This window comes from Solea senegalensis, linkage group LG3 (genome assembly GCF_019176455.1).
Source record: "Solea senegalensis isolate Sse05_10M linkage group LG3, IFAPA_SoseM_1, whole genome shotgun sequence".
Lineage (NCBI taxonomy): Eukaryota > Metazoa > Chordata > Actinopteri > Pleuronectiformes > Soleidae > Solea > Solea senegalensis.
In genome coordinates, this window is record NC_058023.1 from 4,042,071 (window position 1) to 4,064,006 (window position 21,936).

General features: G+C 43.1%; 2 protein-coding genes across 3 annotated transcripts; one reads left to right on the forward strand and one right to left on the reverse strand.

The window, feature by feature from the left end:
- Positions 1-1,812: 1,812 nt before the first annotated feature.
- Positions 1,813-13,470, reverse strand: LOC122766047 (retinal guanylyl cyclase 2-like). Of its 2 annotated transcripts, XM_044020640.1 has the most exons (24): positions 13,174-13,470; positions 11,523-11,772; positions 10,954-11,184; positions 10,147-10,302; positions 9,767-9,909; positions 9,436-9,591; positions 9,202-9,351; positions 8,741-8,960; positions 8,580-8,655; positions 8,407-8,491; positions 8,183-8,299; positions 7,468-7,551; positions 7,118-7,294; positions 5,738-5,891; positions 5,511-5,654; positions 5,281-5,429; positions 5,020-5,183; positions 4,750-4,873; positions 3,884-3,952; positions 3,598-3,772; positions 3,415-3,513; positions 3,252-3,337; positions 3,069-3,154; positions 1,813-2,556 (listed from the first exon to the last, which is right to left on the reverse strand). In XM_044020640.1, exons 2-24 carry the CDS (start codon positions 11,761-11,763, stop codon positions 2,469-2,471), a joined length of 3,174 nt encoding a protein of 1,057 aa, XP_043876575.1. In that variant the 5' UTR covers positions 11,764-11,772; positions 13,174-13,470; the 3' UTR covers positions 1,813-2,468. The 2 variants fall into 2 exon arrangements, with proteins under 2 accessions (XP_043876575.1, XP_043876576.1); XM_044020641.1 differs by lacking the exon at positions 1,813-2,556 and having other exon boundaries at positions 3,087-3,154; positions 3,411-3,513.
- Positions 13,471-15,364: 1,894 nt separating this feature from the next.
- Positions 15,365-20,050, forward strand: LOC122766050. Its single transcript, XM_044020648.1, has 7 exons — positions 15,365-15,499; positions 16,084-16,618; positions 16,708-17,232; positions 17,312-17,717; positions 18,120-18,209; positions 18,347-18,421; positions 18,518-20,050. The coding sequence occupies exons 2-7, from the start codon at positions 16,112-16,114 to the stop codon at positions 19,543-19,545; spliced, it is 2,631 nt and encodes an 876-aa protein (XP_043876583.1). The 5' UTR covers positions 15,365-15,499; positions 16,084-16,111; the 3' UTR covers positions 19,546-20,050.
- The last annotated feature ends 1,886 nt before the right edge of the window (positions 20,051-21,936 follow it).

A 21,936-nucleotide genomic window follows, 5' to 3' on the forward strand; every position in this document is an offset into this window, starting at 1 on the left:
AGATACGTATTAATCTAATAAGCCATCATTTCGATTTTAGTGGTTAAACACCAGGGTTTTGTTTTTTTCAATCAATCAATAAAATTAACAGACAATATCAATGTTTCTTTAGCTTTGTTTTTCTCCTAACGCTCATCTCTTAACCATTCAAGAACCAATGTGCTCATTATCCACGAGACACTGAAGGATAAGTGACTCCACGAAGCGCCAGCATGCTTTTAAAAGGTCATAAAAGGTCACTAATGGGTCAGGGGAACATTATTTCAATTGATCTGGAATTGACCCACAGCTCATTGATCGCGTAATTAGAGGAAGTGAGAAGATAAATGCAAAGATGGATGGCGCTGCAGTTACTCCACTTCCCCGCTAATCTGGGATCAGGCATCTTGTGCGGTCGGGATTATTAACAGGCTGCCAGACAGACAGTGTGCTGCAGTTCATTGACTGTCTCTGACTGTGTCAGTGTATGCACAATGTGTTACTCTGCTGCCATCTAGTGACCCACTACAGTATTAAAAAGAAGTCTAGACTGAGATCCAGGACCAATTTTGGATTTGAACAAAATTTTCCCCAAGGGTTAAAGTGCAAATTAATTGATATAATCTGAATAAATAAGATATTTTTTTCTTTCCATTTTTATTTAAATTATACCTTTTCAAGCTACAATATATATCTTCCTTCTTTTTTTTTTACCTCCACCATCGTATAAGTCTGTCGTCCTGTTAGTAATCTCCTGTCTCTAGTTTTTGACGGATCAAGAGAAAAAAGTCGTAAAATTACAGTCGACCAATACCAATTATGACTTTAATCTTGAAAGATTACGACTTTATTCTCATAATATTATGAATTTATTCTCGACAGATTAGGACTTTATTCTCATAATAATACAACTTTATTCTCATAATAGTATAACTTTAATCTTGAACATTACGACTTTTTTCTCAAAAGATAAAAAAAAAACTTCAGTTTGGCCCCAATAATCTGTCATATGTATGGAAATGTTGACCAGTGTATAATATTTACATATTTTAGCCGTATTAACAGTGTAATATTTTATATATATATTTATATATTCTCATATATTCCTACGTTTTATGTTTTATTTATAACTCCTGTACAGTATTTCTCATTTACATTTTGTAACAGTTTAAAAACGTAATTTGGTACACACACTTTGTACTCAATTCAAAATATTTTTAATATCTAAACATTAAGCAACATTAAGGCCCCAAAAAAAAAACGTCCAGTTGTTACGCCCCTGTCAGAAGGCAGTGCACCGCAACACACGCGCGGACACACACACACACTCGCCGTGTCACTCCTTCCACTCGTGACTCCACTAATTTAGACTTCTTTCCTTAGTTCTTCAAACACTTTATCTCGCTGACATACATTTAAAAACAAAAAAAAATACTCACTTCTTTACTGTCACGTCCCGGTCCATCTTGGTCCGGGCGGAAGAAGAAAACCGGGCCAAACCATTCCCCCGTCGTTTAGGGGTTAATTTAGCTCACTCATTATGACATGACGACGTAGATTTTTTTTCTTTTTTGTGTATGTGTCTTAATTGTCCCCGTTTTGCGACACATTATGATTTGCTAACATGCTATGGGGGTGTTTGTTTATTATTTAAGTTTTATATGAACAGGAAGTCAATTTGAGATTTTCATTACAAACTAGGATTACTGATTTTTACAATGAGAAAAAGTATTTAATTGCTTAAACTGAGTATGGCAATAAACTGTGTCTAAACTCAGGCTTTGATGAGGGGATGAGAGTTCAAATTAAGAAATTGAAAATTAAAAACTGATATGATTTATTATGAATTGATTTATTAGTAAATATGACATGAACAACATTGTCAGATTCAAGTCATTTCAGTCATGATTCTGATGGCAAGAATTGCGACACATTGATTACACACAAGAATAAATAAAAGTTAAACACTGACTACACTACACAATTCTAACCTTTAATTTACAATTAACTTATTTGGACCAAAAATAAAATAAGAGCTATTTATATCATTATTGACTTATGCAAATATGTACTTTACTTTCCTGTTTGTTGTATTAATTTAGGCTGTTGTAATAACAGTGATTGATCAATAAACCATATCACAGCCAACACTGCCTGGTACACTGAGAGGGATTATTGCTGATCAGAAACCGATCAGTAGATAAACGGTGAACATCATTATTAATTAACTAACCTGTGTGTGTGTGTGTGTGTGTGTGTTGGCACAGAAATGACTGGTTCAAGATAAACCTGAGGAGGAGCTGTCAGGTGTTTCACAGCCTCTACTCGCTTCCATGGTAACTGTCCAGCGTCTCCATGTTTCTCTCGCTGGACTTTGGCTGAAGGTCATGAAAAAGTTGGTGGGAAAAAAGTCCTTTAAAGCACAGCTGTTGAGGTAGTGTGTGTTTGTTAGTTTGTGTGTGTCTGTGTCATGTTTGTGTGGTTTTTGATCATTTCTTATTCAACTTCTGTCGATCCAGAAACTTCTGTCGCCTCGCAGCTGGAATCTCGTCGAGACAGATGCCATGGCCGGTGGCCCTGAGAGAGAGAGAGAATGTGCAAAGTAGAACAACAGCAAAACAAAAACAGAATCTTGATAAAATGTTGACAGACGTTTGAAGAAGCAGAATAAACAAAATAACAATCGTGTCATTTCACCATCACGTGTATTTATAAATGAAAACAGTAAACTATCACGACTAATAGTCAACGTTCTACCTGAACCTTTCCCCTTGGCAGGATGCGTCCACCAGGGGAGCCCTGCTTCTTAACTGATACTATTTGGCTGCATGCTGCCATTACAGGTGCAGTATTTGAACATATGAAGCTAAAAATATCCTCGTACGCAGATGACATTCTTTTGTTTGTGACATTGCCCCAATTTCGACCATCCCAACAGTTTTTTTTTGGAGAATTTTGCACCACAATCTTGCTACAAGACACAAACAAAAACATAAACATGAGTGTCATTGTGTGTCACGGAGTGGGAGTGAAGTATTGTTTTTGGTGGCTCTGTTCGTGTGCTTGTGTGCTTGTGTGTGATGTCATACCCCCCGGTGAGATCCGGAGGAACAGGAAGAGGTTTGTTGAAACCATCTCGACCAATGAGCCAGTAGGTGTCCTCAGTGTCCTTCACCTAAACAAACAAACAAACAAACAGCAGCTTCCACGTTAGAGTCAGCACTTTGGTCTTCTGTGGTTGCTTGAAACAGATGTTATGAAAACATGACGACCTTTGACTTCCTCGTGTCGAAGTGGTATCCAAGTTCAAGACCGGTCAGGACCTTCATTGTTTTCAGACTGATGTGGATCCTGTACGCTGCAACACAAGATCATTGTCGAGTCTTCGTCACTCAAACTCGCCTCCTTTCATTCACTCGTTTTTTTGTTACCTACGCAGTCCACTTGCTTCCATGTGTGACGCCGTGGTGACCGTGTCTCCAAACAGACAGTACCTGGGCATCGTCAGACCGACCACACCGGCGACCACTGGACCTGAACACAGAGAGACACCTGGTGGATGCAGCAGCTAGTGCAGCTACCCATACTCTATGCGTGTGTGTATATTTGTGTGCGTACCTGAGTGCAGACCGATGCGTATCTTCACTTTGATCTCAGGCATGTGTTTGATCTTAAAAGCGCCGATCGAGTGCAGGATGTCCAGAGACATGTTAGACACTTCAGCTGCGTGTCTGGTTCCGTTCCGGTTGGGGACGCCTGACGCCACCATGTAGGCGTCGCCAATTGTTTCCACCTGTAAATAAAACCGTTTTTGTTTTTTGTTTTTTTTAAAATCAATTACTGTTAATCAAATAAAAGTGGTCAAAAGCTTGGTGGCTTAGAAAAGCAAAACCATTTTCTTTACCTTGTAGACGTCATGAGAAGAAATGATGGCGTCAAACATGGTGTAAAGGTCGTTCAGCAGGTCAACCACCTGCACGCACACACACAGTTCAATGCATATATACTAAAGCCGTTTATGTATACATGAAAATCAATCTAACTTCTCTGACAATGTCTAGTTCTCCTGGTGTGATACCAAGGCGTTCCCAGGCCAGCTGAGTGACATAATCCCTCCAGCATGTCCAAGTTCTGCCCTGGGGTCTTCTTCTAGTTGGACATGCCCAAAACACCTCCAGAGTAGACGCTCGAATCACCTCAACTGACTTTGTGCAATTTGGAGGAGCAGTGGCTTGACCGATCTCTAAGGCTGAGCCGAGCTACTCCGCAGAGGAAGCTTATTTCGGCTGCTTGGTTCCACAACCTCGATCTTCCTGTCACTACCCACAACTTCTGACCATGGCTGAGGTTTGGAACGTAGATGGACGAGTTCATTGAGAGTTTTACCTTTCCGGCTCAGCTCTGTCTTTGCCACAACGGACCGCTACAGCTTCTGTCTCTCAATCTCCTGCTCCACCCTCCCCTCAATAGTGAACAAGACCCCGAGATACTTGAACTCCTCCACTTGGGGCAATCCACCTTTTGGACTTTTTCAGGGGAGTAGTGGCTAGGTTTTCTCCAGGTTCCTCCCACAGTCCAAAAACATGCAGAGGTTAATTGGACACTCTAAATTCACTGTAGTTGTGAGAGTGAATGTTTGTTCATCCCTATGTATTTGACTCGCAAAGGCCACCTGGGAATGGCTCCAACGGCCACACAACCCTCATGTGGCGGAGAACGGAAAACAATGAATGAATGAATTATTTTTTTTCAGGGAGAAGGGGACTTTACCTCAATGGGTTCACTCAGAGCGGAGATGGTCGTAAATCCAACGATGTCACTGAAGTAAAGGGTGGCATCGGAATAGTGTTCCGGTTGGACCGGCTTCCCTTTCTTCAGAGCCTGAGCCACAGACCTGGGAGGCGGTAAGGGTAAGGGTAAGGCGGTGGGAACAAACAAGCTGTCATCATTTTCTTTTGCGAGACTTTTCACTCTAAGGTCATTCAGACTTTAGTCACACTGACACAGGACGTGATGTCACACAGTGTACCAGTGTCGTACTTGGGTAGTAGCTGTCCGATCAGCTTCTCCGTCTTGTTTCTCTCGACTTCCAGTTCGTCCGTTCGTTCTCGGATCAGATCCTCCAAGTTTGAACTGTACTGCTCCAACATGCGCAGCATGGAGTCGATGATGTTCGCCCTCTTCCCTCTGTTAATGCCCCGAAACTGAAACACACACACACACACGTGTGTGTCTGCACGTTTAGATATCAGGTGAAAGCACTGCAGTTTCTCAGGAGCACCAGCAGACGGCAGCACGAACCTGTTTAAAGATGTCGTCAAAGTTCGGTCTCTTATTGGGGTCTTCGTTCCAACATTCATTCATCAGAGTGAAACACTCGGTCGGAGATTCATCGACTGAAACCACCGGTCTGCAGAGAGGAGGAGGCTGCTTCAGACGCTCCACGATCTCTGACAGACAGACACGTGGTCAGACAGATAGATAAACAGCTGAAAAGACAGACAGAGACGTCAGAGGCGTACTCGTCTCACCATGGGCGGGCATGTCCATCATGGCGTATGGCGGCGTTCGCGAGATCACTTCCTGTACGATGATGGAGAAGCTGAAAACGTCCCCAGCGAACGAACCCCCTCTGACTGGATTCCTCAGAAGTTCTGGAGCCGTCCACAGCAGCTCTGGGAGACAGAGAGACGGGTGTGAGAGGAACTGCGCTTCATGCTCCATCCGAACCATGACAACAACAGCACACTGATGTTACCCTGCGGGTCGTCAGACAGGCTGAGGCTCTGAGAGTGAAGGATCATGGGAAGACCGTAGTCGGCGATTTTGAGAACAAAACGTCCATCAACTAAACAGTTTGTTGATTTGAGTCGACCGTGACTCAAACATCGGAGGTGAAGGTACTTCATTCCCTGGAACAACAATAAACAAACACAAACAAACCAACCTATCAATATACAATATTATATACAATGTACTACATCTACATTCTGTTTATGTATGTTGCTGGTAATGCATGTAGGTCGTGATTGTTGGTAGTCGTCGTTGAAGGTTGTTTTCATCAGCAATTGTCGTTAAGAGTTGGTGTTGGTTGTTTTTGTCAGTAGTGTTGTTGCTGGTAGTGCCATGAGTATTTGGTAGTTGTTGGTCATCGTTGGTGCTTGTCGTCAGCTATAGTTGGTAGTTATTGTCGGTGGTAGTTGTCATCATCAGTTGGGTAGTTGTTGTGGTCAGTTGCAGTTGGTAGTTGTTGTCATTAACTGGCTAGTTGTTGTTATTGCCGGTACTTGTTGTGAACCAAAAACCCACTGAAATACCAAACCACTGAATCTAAAATCCACTGGAGGACCAAACCACTGACCCAAAAACCTGCTGACCCAAAAACCCACTGAACGGCCAAACCACTGAACTCAAAACATAATTCTCTACCAAACCAAACACCTTCCAAACTACCAAACCATTGAATCGAAAACCCACTGGATACCAAACCACTGATCCAAAAACCCACTGACCCAATAACCCACTGAACTGCCAAATCACTGAACCAAAAACTCACTGAAACAAAACTCCAGTGAAATACCAAACCAGTTAACCAAAAACCACTGACCCAAAACCCCACTGAACGACCAAACAACTGACCAACCAAAAATACACTGAACCACCTAACCAAACACTCAATGAACCACTGAACCAAAAACCTTCTGAAAACGTGAACCCCAAAACTACAAACCCACCAATCACCCCCCAAATAAACCCCCCTTAAACCTACCGAACCACAAACCCATTAAACACAAGCCCACCAAACCCCAGAAAAACAAACCCACTGAATTACCTTACAAACAACTGACTAGTTGTTGTTATTAACTGGCTAGTTGTTGTTATTGCTGGTACTTGTTGTGAGTTGTTGTCAGCTGTAGTCAGCTGTAGTTGGTAGTTGTCGTCATCAGTTGGGTAGTTGTTGTGGTCAGTTGTAATTGGTAGTTGTTGTCATTAACTGGCTAGTTGTTGTTATTGCCGGTACATGTTGTCAGTTGTTGTCAGCTGTAGTTAGTAGTTGTCGTCATCAGTTGGGTAGTTGTTTTCATTGTTCATGTTGTTGATGTCAGCTGTTGTGGTTGTCGTCGCCATGGTGCGCAACCTTGATCAGGTCCATGAGCAGTGACGACTTGAACATCCAGTCCAGTCTGATGTCGGTGTCGGCGAGCAGGTCGGCCAAACTTCCACGAGGACAGTGTTCGACCACGAGAGCAAAGATCCTCGAGTCGAAGAACAGACCAAGATACGAGTTCAGGTTCTCTTGGCGCATATCCCGCAACTGTAACCAGATTTTTCAACATCAATCATAAATAACTTTATTAACATTTAACTCCATTAACAAGGTACTTTACTACATCATGAGTCCAGAAAGAGGCAAAAGTACAAGCTCACATTAGTGTTAACATTTCACAATCGACTGTTATCTAGTGTAATCTCATGTGTGCGCCGTACTTGGCTGAACAGTCTCTGGGTGTTTTGATTGATGGCGGTCATCGATTGTCCACCAGGAATCTTCTTCATCCAAACCCAGTCACCCTGGAAACGAGACAACCAATCAGAGTGGCCCATTCACTGAGACAGACAGATGAGGACGTTTGAAAATGAAAAGACAAAAATAAATGGATAGTTTAAACAAAATCATTTTTAAAAAAAGTAACGACACAAAAGACATTTGTATAAAAACATACAGACAATGAAGACAGTCAGATTATTGGACAGCTGGACAATAAAGACAGTCAGGACAATTGGATTGAAAAAACAGTAAAGACAGAAATGTTGAACAGAGAAGACTCTTGTATCCCTGGACAGTTGAGACAGAAAAGACAATGAAGACACTCAGAACATTGGACAGTGAAACCAGTTGAAAAAAAACAACCAATGAAGACAGAAAAGGCAGTTGGATAGTAAAGGTTTTTAGACAGTTGAGACAAAAAAGACAGCCAAAGGTTAAGACACTAAAGGCATAAAGACATGAAGACAGTCAGAAGACTGGACAGTGAAGACAGTTGACAGTCAACACGGTAAAGACAGTAAACAGTACAGTACTGTCCACTTGTCCAACTGCCCTCATTCAGTCATAAAGACGATTGGACTGTGATGGAACAGTTGACAGTAAAAACAATGAAGACACTCAGTCAATTGGACAGATTGGACGGATTGGACAGACCTCCAGCATTGCGATGTTGGAGCTCTCAGGCGTCGTCAGGATGTAACTTCGTGCGGCCGAGCGCAACGGGGTTTTAATGTCCAAGAGACTGCGCATGATGGACTCGTCGTTCAGTTTCTACGGGAACGAGAGCAACAATGAAACAACAACAAAACAGTAACCACCATAAAGAATCAAATGAATCAACCGATACCGAACCACATAGCTGAACTTTGACCTCTGACCTTCCTGCTAACTTGCGTGTCGATGAATACGACGTCGTCCAGAGTGAGGACCAACTTTGTGACGCCTGCAGCTCGTTTGTACTTCCTGTCCACACGGAATTATTATTATCACTGTTGTTATTTATCAAATTTGATATCAGCAACAGTGTGTGTGTGTGTGTGTATATATTAACCTGATACAGTAGTAAAATGCACCAATCCCGGCACAGAACAACAGAAAGATGAAGAACATGGTCACAGTGTCGACACCTGCAGGTGTGAACAGGGAATGAAATCAGCAAGATGAGATCACTTCCTGTTCCTCTTTCGGACATCACAAGGTCAGTGAACTCACCGCCGCTGCACGCCTCCTCCGGACTGAACCAACAGAAGCTGGCCGAGGGGGGTTTCCCTCCGGGGAACGAGAACGAGTGGCTCAGCGGTTTCAAACCACCGACCGCTCTGTCTGTGTGCGTCGGAGCGAGCGTGTGCGTCGGAACGAGGCGGTCGCCGTCGCTGCCCAACACCACGTACCTGGCCTGCAGGCCACGCCCCTCTTTACCACCATACAACACCTGAGAAAACACAGATTCAGGCTCATAGATTATGAGTTGTAGGTCATTAGTTTATAAAATATGAGAAACAGTTTATAGTTTATGGGTTGTAGATTATGAATTGTGGATTATAAATTAAAGAATCTGACTTGTGGTTATAGGTTATAGATTTGCAAGTTTATGGGCTACAGATTATAAATTCAAAATTATTAGTTATATATTAGAAATTAGAGATTTCTGTATACGTTCAACCTGCACTGACCTGATTGAAGCCCTGAAATTCAAAGCCCCCATCCGATTGGACGAGCTGGTCACCAACCACCCAATGCCCGCCCCCTGCCTGACGACGCTCCTCCACCGCCTTAGCAACAAAGTACACCATGTTGAAGATGGTGCCAAAGAAGGGCGACACCTGCAGGAGGACGACATCACACGTAAACAAGTTTGTTTCTGTTGTGTAGTACAGTTTGTTTACTTGTTGTTTTTGTGCACTTACCTCTGTTGCCGCTATCGGTGAGCGGATCTCTCGGTTGACTTGAGCCTGACGAAATGCTTCATAGAAGTTCTGGTCGGATGCCATGGTAACGGTCAGGACAGAGCTGTAGGCGTGACGAAGCTGCGTGTTGTTGCTCAGCTGAGGGAACACTGTGTCCTGATTGGGCGGCGAGAGAACCAATCACAACCATAACGACATAAAAGGAACCTTTCATAATGTTTATATCATCATGAAATTCCAACTATAAAAACGTTCAACAACATTTTTTTGTATTAAAGTTGTCATGTGATTAGTTATTGATCTTTTTGCGAGTTATTGATTGGTCAGTTACCTGGTAGGGCATGGCGTACAGTAGTGCGTCATATGGTATGAACACGTAACCGTCAGAAACCATCCCCATGTCCAGGGCAGCCAATAGGAGCTCCCTCTGATCCTCTCCACCAATCAGAACAGAGCTCATGCACATGATCACCACTGACACAAAAACACATAGAACTTAATGAAACATACATGTTTCAGATCATATACACACACAGCAAATTTTGTTCAAATCCAATATAAGTTCACAACAAAATTAGACTGCTCTGGCAAAAAACTGCACACAGGAAGTTGCTAACAGAAATAATAACAAACAATATTTTCCCTTTGTTATAACAGAAAATATTTTAAATAAAGGGAAAAAAATTGACTTTCAGATTTCTCTGTGCTGACCTTTGACCTTGTCGGCCTCTCTGATCTCTCTCAGAGCTTCCCGAGCTCCAGCCTCGCTCCTTGTTTCCATGGTAACCGCAGGGCCAACCGGCAGACCCATGGCGCGGAGTGCAGAGGCCACTTCCTGTCCGGTGCTTTGCCACAGGTTGGAAGGAGCTGGTGGTGGTGGGAAACAGAAATTATTATAATTAAAAATGCAAGGACATCGGCTGCCAGCAGGTGGCGCTTGACTTAGCTCTCAAGTGCAGATCATTTCTGGCCGAGTCTCTTCTGAGTCACATATAAAGTTTCGAGCAGATCGGTAATGTACGGCGAAGTTACAGGGTACTTCCTGTTTCGTGGCGAATGGTCATCAAAAGGCCAAGATGGACGCCAAATTCAAATTGGCCGACTTCCTGTTGAGTTGAGGCCATGGTCCCAATGGACTTTTTTGTTCGTCTTGGGCTGTGACAAGTTTCTACCAAGTTTTGTGAAATTTGTTGCAACTTAGTTTTGGCCTTGTCCTGCCAGGTTTCACCTTCGTGTGCAGTTTTACGTATTCCCCTTATATTATAAATTATTTTCGGCAATTCTGATTTGAGTGCCAATTTTCATAAATTTTCAACAATTAGTGCCTCAAAAATGTGATCCTTCTGTACGAAAAAAGTAAATTCCAGGAATTCCTATAGGTCCTCACACCAGTCAGAGTTATAAAGTCAAATGATCATTATTTGTACCATAATCGTTCTTCTTAAAATGGTCAAAAATAAAATATAAAACATATTTCCTTTTCATTAGGCCACACCCACAGTATGATCACTGGCTCACCTGAGATGACGCCCACGTGAGCCCAGCGGAAGAATCGCAGCACGGAGAAAAGGACTCTGCTGGGAGGAGTTATTGGCGGCAGGTTCGGCCAATTAGCATCTAGACAGCCCGGTGAGGCCAGTCCCGCCTCCCAGTGCTGAGCCAATAAAGAGGCAGCGTGACAGAGGGAGGGGTTAAAGGGGCCGATGAAGGCGTGGCCATAACCCTCCATCTCTCCAAGTTCTGTAAGCGCTGGGGGAAAAAAGCAGAGAAGAAGAATGAGACGAGTAGCTACGTAGTTTTATATTTTTTTAAATAAACCTTCATGGTTTTTTTTTATTTTAATGTCATTGTATTTTTTTTATGAAGTTTTATGATTTTGATAAAGTTTTTGTTTTGATAAATATTTATTATTTAAAATAAAGTTTCATTGTTTTTATAGTTTTATTATTTTACATTTTTTCATTTTCATTGTTAAATATTGTTTAATGCTAATAATAACAAAAAAATGTCATTGATTGATTGTTGGCCTTTAACATTTGCTTGAAATAATTTAATCCCTGTTTTATCTTGTCGTTGACGAGACAAACCTTTGGAGGTGGAGCAATCTTCGCTGAGCAGTTTCACGTCGTACCAGTATCCTCTGCTGAGACTGGTGTCGCTCCTTAACCGTGACAATGCCAGGTTTGCTGCTGCTGATGGCATGGCCCGGGAGAACACGGGGTCACATGACCACGGACCAATCAGTGCCAGTTTGAAGGTCGCTGTCTGCGCCTCCATTATGCTAAGCAACCACAGACACCCCCATAACAACCACCAAGCAACCTGCATCGCGATGACCTGTGGAGTTCACACACAACAGAAACACACCTGATTACCTGCCCCAAAAACCCACTGAACCAAAAACCCACTGAAATCCAAAACCACTGAACTCAAAACATAATTCTCTACCAAACCAAACACCTACCAAACTACCAAACCACTAAACCAAAAGCCCACTGAACTACCAAACCATTGAATCGAAAACCCACTGGATACCAAACCACTGATCCAAAAACCCACTGACCCAATAACCCACTGAACTGCCAAATCACTGAACCAAAAACTCACTGAAACAAAACTCCAGTGAAATACCAAACCAGTTAACCAAAACCCACTGACCCAAAACCCCACTGAACGACCAAACAACTGACCAACCAAAAATACACTGAACCACCTAACCAAACACTCAATGAACCACTGAACCAAAAACCTTCTGAAAACGTGAACCCCAAAACTACAAACCCACCAACCATCCCCAAATAAACGCCCCTTAAACCTACCGAACCACAAACCCATTAAACACAAGCCCACCAAACCCCAGAAAAACAAACCCACTGAATTACCTTACAAAATATTCATCGAACCACAAACCCACTGAAACTAACATAAAACCAATTATCTGAATATGAAATGAAAGAGACGCATGTCAAATTACTTTCACTTTGTTTGTCCTCCATACTTCGACTGTGGTCACACCTGACTGTTGTGACCTTTGACCCTTAATGCTGACTGACATTGTGAGCTAATACTAAAGAGTGCTTAGAAGGCTAAATATAGCAACGATGCCAGTGGTCTTGACACAAACAGAGACAGGGTATCAACACCACCCTCGCCTGGTGACATCACACACCTGACTGATGATATCATGTTTCACGGCCAGGTTTGTTTTCAAATAATGTAAATAAAGTGAAAGTGAAACTGTCTAAAATGAAATGCATTCTGGGATTCTTCTCCTGATAGTTTCTGATATACCAGACAGCGTGAGACCTCCTCAGGGCAAATGTACTCAAATGAATCAGCCAATCACAGAGAGACACTCGTCAGGAGTTTATTGATCAATATCACCTCAGGATCAATGCAGCCAGACTTATATAAATGTACCTGAACACAACTGAGGGTCACCTGAATGTACCTAAACACAACTGAATACAACTGAGAGTCACCTGAATGTACCTAAACACAACTGAACACAACTGAGAGTCACCTGAATGTACCTAAACACAACTGAACACAACTGAGAGTCACCTGAATGTACCTAAACACAACTGAACACAACTAAAAGTTACCTGAATGTACCTAAACTTTTTATTAAATAACAGCTGTGAACCAATCAGTGGTCACTTTCACCTTTCTCTCCCTCCCTCCCTCCTCCATCTCTCTCTCTCTCTCACTCACACACACATACATACACAGTGTTACCTTTGTGTCAGATCTTCATCTGAAGAAAAAAAAATTCACTTTCATTCGAAGCGAGATGATCTGCGATAAAGTGCTGATGTCAGGTCGAACAAGTGTGTGAGAGTGTGTGTGTGTGTGTGTGAGAGGGAGAGAGAGAGAGGGGAGGGGGTGGGATTACTTCAATCCTGTTTGAGGATCTTTGGCTACAGGTTTGACTCTGTAATGAGAGGATGACTTGTATTGTGTGTGTGTATTCAGCCAAACGCTATTTCCTGACAGATGACATCATCAACCTTCCTCTGATGTCACAGGTGGAGACAGGTGACCTCACAGCTGTCTAGTAAAACACGGAGGGAACGAAAAATATGTTTAAATTATTTTAAAACACACAACTTTCACACAAAATTCATTTTCAAGACTTTTCAAGGTCTGCAAAACAGCATTTTAAAACTCCATGCTTTTTAAGACTTACAAGACCTGTGCAAGCCCCCTGTAGGTCGTCACTCGAGTAGAAAGAGGTTTTTACAAACGGAATCATTGATCAGAATTTATTTTGTACCTTTTAAATAGATTATGCATCCACCCGAAATTGGAGGATCTACTTTAGCGTTTAGACCCAGGACCAGATTAGAATTGCGACAGAGCATTTCACAGAACACACCTGAAACACCTGAACACACCTGGAGGCCAATCCTCCAGTGGCCTCTCTGAGATACACTAGCACTGAGCATGAAAATGCTCCAAGAAGAAGAGACTTTCCAGGTTCGTAGACCCAAGATCCAAAAAGTATGAATCAAGAGTGTATAAGAAAACATTTTATATGTTGTTGTTTTTTTAAGAGACAATATTGTTGCACAGTTGTCACATGTATCACCCCTGGTGGACTGAGTGTTACAGTGTGAAGGTGGGTAGTTGCTGGTTCTCTCTACAAGTCCTTCTCTTAACCCTTATCTGGATTAGCTTCCATCTCTTCCTCCTCCTCCTTCTCAAAGATCACAGGTCCCAGCTGGTCTGCGGCCAAGAATAGAGGCAGGATTAGACCTGCACTGATCTGCCTGGAAAGACCTGGAACAGGTCTCCATGATGTGCTAGCTAGGTCACGGAGCTGCCGTGAAGTACTGAGTCACACAAATGGTTACATGTTGCAGCCACTAGAGGGCACAGTTTGTCTTGGTTGGTTCCAGTTAACCTAATTCCCAATCTGCATGTTTTTTGGCCTGTGGAAGGGGGAGAACAGGGAGAGAACTTTCAAACTCCAAAGAGCTTTCTCTCTGTGAGGCAACAATGCATTGCACCACCTTGTGTTCATTTCTTATTTATAACTTTGTAAATTGGTTTTCTGTCATCTGGACGTGCATGCATATGCAACGTCAAACCCTAACCTTTCTCTAACCACAAATCAAAAGTTAGCCTCGAAAATGAGGGTCCGTCTCATTTGGACCACGTTTTGGTCTCTATGAGGACTGGTCCTGGCAAAGTCAGTGTTAATACCACAAAAGGTCCTAAAGAGGTAACAAAAACGGAGGTACGCGCCTCACCTGTGACGCGATGTCATGTCCTGCCGTACTCCGTCAGGAGAGGAAAAATCTCTGTGTCACACCTGGAGCTCTACAACGCTACAAGTTTTATCTCGGGGATCGATTAAAAACAGGAAAAGCTTGAAATAACGTCAGCCAAGGTCTGCCTGGTAGACACGAATGCACACAATATTAGCACAAAAATGATCTTGCGCAAATTTGTTTGGTGTGACTGCAGCATTAGGCGGATAATGGGATTTACTTTCAAAATATGAGCAGTAGGTGGCGCAAAAAAAAGGTAGGTAAGAAGGTGCCACTTGTTACTGTTTTTGTCGATTTGTTGTGCTAATATTTGTTTCTGCCCACACATTCCACCTCTGGTCCATGGTTCTGAACATTGTTTTTTATTTGCATTTACCTTTTATTAATATGGTAAATGTAAACCTGTTATATACCACTACATATTTGCAGATCTTCAATAGAAGAATAACTCATATCATTACATTTAAAGTTATTGTGCCTTTTATTCAGAAAAAAACACGACTTCTCTGTTTTCTTGTACTTGTACTTCTGGTCCTGCCCGGACCATTATGGCGGCGCCGCTGACGTATTGCTACAATAGGCCGGAGCGGCCCTGCTTGAGCTGACACCGGAAGATGGCAGTAATGCAACTACGTGATGCAAGCTGCGATTTAACAGCCAAGAAGAAGAAAATAGAAGGACAAAAAATAGCAATAGAGAAATAGCTGCAGAAGAAGAGCCTGAGGAGGAAGAGGAGGAAGAGGAGCTGCTAACCTTTTTACATGGTTAAGACTGTCTCAGTTCCCACAGTGAGTCGTCCTTCTCCGCGTTTCTTCGCAGATGCTCGGACCCGTTCGCGTCCTTACACCGCGTAAAACATGCTAGCTTCTGACGTGCTAGCAGCAGCGGCGCTAGCCTCGCTGCGGCTAGCTGTTAGCATGTTGTCCAACGCTGGAAGGATTTCCATTATCGGACACGCCCCTTGTTTCAGCGTTCTGTCCGCTGTCTGACCTCCGCTGGTCGCGTCCACTGTGACCCTGCAAAGTCCACTGAGAAGACGTGCGTTTTATACGTTGCGGCGTTCACCGGTACACTTTGAAAATGACAGTAGAAATCAGTTGGATCATCATGGCTATGTTTCTCGGTTCGTCCTGTTGTGTCGCTGTTTGTTATATCTGACCAACGCCGAAGTGAAAAGTACTAACTATATGTTTATGAAGCGTTAAGTTGATGTTTGTTTGAGTTTGGAATCTGAGCTGAGAAGTTGACAAATAAAAAAAACTGTCAGTTATTTGTATGAAGTTTGGTTAAGTGCCTCTCTGTGGTATATAATGTTAGGAGTTAGAGTAGTCATCACAACTGATGTTTACCTGTCTGTATCTTTGGTCCTCAGGCCCTCCGTTACCGTGGAAACCGCTGCTATGACGCAAGACAAAGCTGACGCTGCAGCAGCGGACAACATGGAGCTCCAAGTGTCAGAGCAAAACTCCACTCCTGAGGAAGAGTTGAAAAAACCAGAGGAAGAGTTGATAAAACCAGAGGAAGAGGTGAAGAAACCGGTGGAAGCAGTGAAGAAACCTGTGGCTCGCTGCCCCCGCCAAGGGAGGCGAGGCAAGAAAGGGAAGAAGCAGACACCTGCTGTAAAGAAGTGGGGTGCAGGGGACAAGAGGCGTGGTCAGAAGGACAAGAGGCGTGGTTGTGAAGAGTCAAAAGAAGGTGTGACAGTGAAGAGGATGTGGAGCGGTGGAAAGCGTCAGTACTGCGTGTTCTGTCGGCGGCCTCAGGTGAAGATCGCTCGTCACCTGCTGAGGAAACACAAGGATGAACCAGAAGTGGTGGCTGCAAGCACGCTTCCAACTGGATCCAAGCAACGCCACCTGCTGCTGGAGCATCTGCGCTGCAGGGGCAACTACCTGCACAACATTGAGGTTTGTTAACCTGCCTGTCTGTTTACCTCTCAGTTCACCTGTCCCTCTGTGTACCTGTCTTCTTACCTGTGTATCTCTGCTGCCCTTAGGTGATCAGACAGGGCAGTGGCGAGATCATCCCATGCCGTCAGCCATCAGAGGAAGTAGATGCAAGGAATTACCTTCCATGTCCACTGTGCCTCGGTTTCTTTTTGCGCTCAGATCTGTGGAAACATCAGGCGTGCTGCCGTAAGAAGCTTGCCTCTGACTCCATCTCCATCATAGAGAAACCCTTTGAGGACATCAGTGACGCCACGTCCGAAATCACAGGTAAGTCGGCTTGTGATGTGGCTGATGACGGGACCTCCACATCCATGGCAGACTCATCATGCGACCCTCCAAGAGATACAGTCACAGGAAACCCAACAGGGACCTTTGAAACCGGGTCCAAACGGGCCATGACAGAGGAGGTCGGCGAGGACCAGAATGAGACCTCTGACTTCAGTGCAGAAAGGCCGAGAAAGCGCAGCAGGGTCCAGGCTGCGGCTTCCCGCCTCCTGCCAATTTCGGGTGGAGCGTCAGAGAGCTGCAGTGAAGTCTTGCATCGCATGAACCACGATCACATCTCACACGAGGTGAGTACGCACTGTGAAAGCTCTCTGTGTGTGCGTCTTTGCCCTGCCTCTCTGTTAATATACTCTCACCCTAATCCAGGTCAAATCTGATTGGCTGATCTGTAAATATGGAAATAAATTAATGGAGAACCAGGATGGTGGCCAGAAGAGGTACGACTATGTCAGTCAGAAACTGCGGGACCTTGGGAGGTTCCTGCTGGCGGCCAAATCTCTAGACTCCAGCATTCAGACCCTGCTTGATGTTCTAGCACCGGGCAACCTCAGTCTGGCGTTATCTGCTGCCAGAAAGGCGTCTGGGTACAGATGGATCCGGCCCCCACTGGCAGTGAAGACAACTCTGAAAACAGTTTGTGAGATCGCCATCGGAGAGAGTCTACAGGACGGAGACTGGGAGGCGGCAGCTCAAACTACCGATTTTTACCACATGCTGGGAAGAGACTGGGACAACCTGGGGCTCATGGAACCAGACCTTGACCCTGACTCGGGTAATAACACTTGGTCAAGCCGAAAACTTTATTCTTCACAACATAAGACCATGTTTAATCACCTGCATCCAGGCAAGCATTTTATTTCTGTATCTGCTGAAAATGTAGATCATACGACACCCCAGTGGGCGTGTAAACAGGAAGCCTATTTTGATGGTTTAAGAGACAATGGCTGTGAAATTTGGTGCCACATTCTTACTGATCAGTACCAAAATATCAGTTACTGTTTGAACAGAGTTTGCAACGTGAAAGGAGCCAAGCAGCATTTACAAACATCTGCAAAACTTCAGGGCCATGTGTAGGGCAGTCGCAACCCAAGCAACAGTTTCAGTGACCCAAAACAGGCCGCTGCATGTTAGTCCTGAGCCTGAAACCCTGTCCACCACACTGTTTTTCTTCCAGTCCCTCCAGAAGGCAGAGCCAAGCTGAAGAAACGATTCACTCAGTCCTGGAACAAGAAGGCAGGTCAGAGGGTCAAGCCGCGACCACAGGGTGAGTGTCCTAAAGTCCAACCCTGACCACGAAACTCTTCCTGTCTGTTTCAGACATCCCTTCTCGATATGATGTAATTCTCCGAGTAGTCCAGTAGATGGTGTTGTTGAGCTCCCTGTCTTTTTGTATGTCAACAGTTCTTTCAAAGAGCAACAGCAGACCTGTGACTTCCATGATGCCACCAGAGTCCACACTACAGGCTCCAGTCTCAGGTGAGTCCTCCTGATCAGTGAACTTCACTGAGAACGTTTGTTTTTACCATTTTTAAGATAATTGTATCATCTTAACACCTTCTCCTCCTTTATCAGTTCCCATGGCTCCTCGAAAGGTTCACCGTCGCCCCTGGTCAACAGCAGAAAAGGAAGCGGTTTGGAGGCAGCTGGGTGTCCATGTGCTGGTCCAAACAGTACCAGGGAAGGAAGTCTGTCAGCGCTGTCTGGACATGGAGCCGGTCCTCAGAGGGCGACACTGGAAAGACATAAAGAACCAGGTGCACAACCAAATTCAGAGCCAGAAGAAGCAGCAGTTCCACGCTCAGATGGATCTACAAGAGAACCAAGGACAGCAGAACCAAGGACAGCAGAACCATGCGCAACAGCACCAGGAGCAACAGCACCAGGAGCAACAGCACCAGGAGCAACAGAATCAGGCACAACATAATCAGATACAACAGAACCAGGGACAACGAGACCAAATTCCAAACCAGAAAAAACAGCACCAGCACTACCAGGCGCAGATGGACCAACAGGGGAAAGACCATATACAGAACCAGAAAAAACAACAGTACCATGTTCAGATGGATCAACACAGCCAGGACCACACCCAGAACCAGAAGAAACAGCAGTATCACATCCAGATGGATCACCAGGAACAGGACCACAATCAGAACCAGAAAAAACAACAGTACCATGTTCAGATGGAACAACAGGACCACCTACAAGCTCTCAAAAAGCAGCCATGTCATATTAGACTAGACCACCAAGACCATGTTCCTGTTCTCAAAAAGCAGCTTTATCAGATGGACCAGCAGACTCAGGCTCTGCAGGCCACCATGGAGCGGGACACATCATTGCTGACAGGACCTTATGGACCTGATGGTCCTCATAGAGGCCCAGGACTCTCACTTGTGGAGCGGGACCCCATCATTTGTCCTTATCCACTTCAGCAAAGAGCCCCAGGGCCTCACATGGAACAGTTGCTGCCCAGGACAGAGTGGACTGATGAGTCTCTGGTTCAGAACTACCCTGTCAGTAGGCCGTTGGCCCGGAACCTGCTGCAGGACGCTCCTCCAGGAGGATTGCCACCCAATCCACATCCTGGACATGGTCACTTCTGATGGACAGGCCCACAGGGGCCTTATCACGACAAAGAACCATCATATAAGACCACCAGTCTCTGGACTCTGGACTTAAAAACAAAAGGGACCTTTTTCCACCACATGAACTGAAACTGAACCTGAAACCTTTTATTCACTGTGTGTATCTGCAGAACTCTTTATTGGCATCTTCATTTACAGAAGTTTTTATTCACGGAACCATTTATCTGCACACTTTTTAATCGCAGAACTTTCAACTGGTAGAACTTTTTAATCGTAGAACAGCGGCAGCGCTGGTCACATGGTTCCTGTGGTTGACAATTAAGTCCGTTTTTCACATTTGCTTCTAAACAAATCCAGTCAGTGTTATTGTGGTCGTCATGGTAACCTCTGTGTTTTCTCTCCCTGTCTGTTTGTGTTTATCACCACTAGAGAGCAGAGTTACAACACAAAGCTTGAGCTATTATAATGATAATAATAATAATAATAATAATGTATGGTTTCTATATAAAACGTTTTCTTTACAGTGTTGAGTCGTTTTTTTTCTTTCTGACGACATCACCATTACATCGGAAAGTCCACTTTTTGACTGTGCATTAACGTAAATGTCTGCGGATAACGTGAAATTTTGCGTTGACATGGTATGGTATTTTGCGAAAGTCTTATGTACGGTGTGAACGCACCATGAGTCATCCGGACCTGATTCTGTAACCATAGACATGCAGTACATTCATACATGCCTTTCATGTAATATATACCGTGTATACTTGCACTTGTATACATTCACTCTCATTATATAATGTGCATGAATACATATAGATAGACTTATACACGCACATACCTACATACAATATATTTCATACATACATGTGCACCCATACATTTTCTTTGTGTGTTTGTATATATATATTTTCACATACTGTGTACGTGTGTGTATATATATATGTATGTATATATATATATATATATATATATATATATATATATATATATATATATATACTGGATATGCACCCATTTATTTTCTGTTTGTTCGTATATGTACATGTATGCATACATACATGTAGACATATACTCATACCTACACACTATATACTGTATATACTGTATTTATATATACACACACCATACATTTTGTTTGATTGTATATATATATATACTGTATATGTGTATATTTGTATATATCTATATATGTATAGATATATATAAATATATACATACATAGAGAGATACTGTACATACAATCATACATATAGAGAGACAACATACATATACACATACCAACACGTTATAGTATATATGTGTACATATATATCTATATATATGAAAATATATATATATGTACACACACACACACACCCGTACATTGTGTACATTGGTTCTCAAACTTTTTCTGTTGGCCCCCCCTTTGGAGGAAGAAATTTCCCAGGGGCCCCGCGACTCTCATGAAATTGTAACAATGTGTCAAATAAGACATTTATTGAATCAATATTAGAAGAAACGTTTCACTTTTCTTTCAATAACCTGTTGTGCAAATAACATTTTTGCTTTGACTTCAATATTGCTTTGTGAGAAAGCAATTTTCAAATGAAAATATGAAATGTGCAATTATAAATATAATAGTGTCATTTTTTAAACAATAAATACATTTAGATAACAAAGAATACTTTACCAATATCAATAATTTGCTGTGCAAATAACATTTTATTGTTTTAGCAATACAAATGCTTTCCCCTGCCAATGTTTTGAGACAACACACAGAGAGGTCTTTGGTGGCATTTTCTCGTTTGTTGTTAGTTTCCGAAACATTGCAGTTTCCTTCTTGCCCCTGTCAGAAACTTCTCTATTATCAAAACCTTGTCACCAGTGTAGATTTTGTTGTGGTACGTCACTTTAATGAGTCCAGGTTGCAGCGAGACCAAAAGTTCCGCCTGCTGAACTTTAGTTGGGACTTAAAAAAAACAGAACTCCCACACCCCAGGAAAGTCTCCACGCCCCCCCAGGGGGGCCCACCCCACACTTTGAAAAAGGCTGCATTTTGTATACGAGTGTGTGTATGTACTGTATGTATATATATTTGTATACTGTATATACAGTATACTACATTTTATATATATGTATATATATAATGTATAGTATATACACACAGTATATACACATATACATGCTGATGATATTTTGTATAATTTCAGCATACACACATATATAGCAGCAGTAAGATATAATAATTATTACATTAATATTGACTTGAAAATGAATACTGATCGATTATCCTTCGAATATCAGCTGAGAGAGATCCATGATTTTCGAGATTCTTGTGATCTTCATCATCATCAGTGTGCCGCCCGCCCCCCGCGCATCTTCTTCATCATCACATGAACACATGAACAGGGGGCGGAGCCCGTCCCGGTG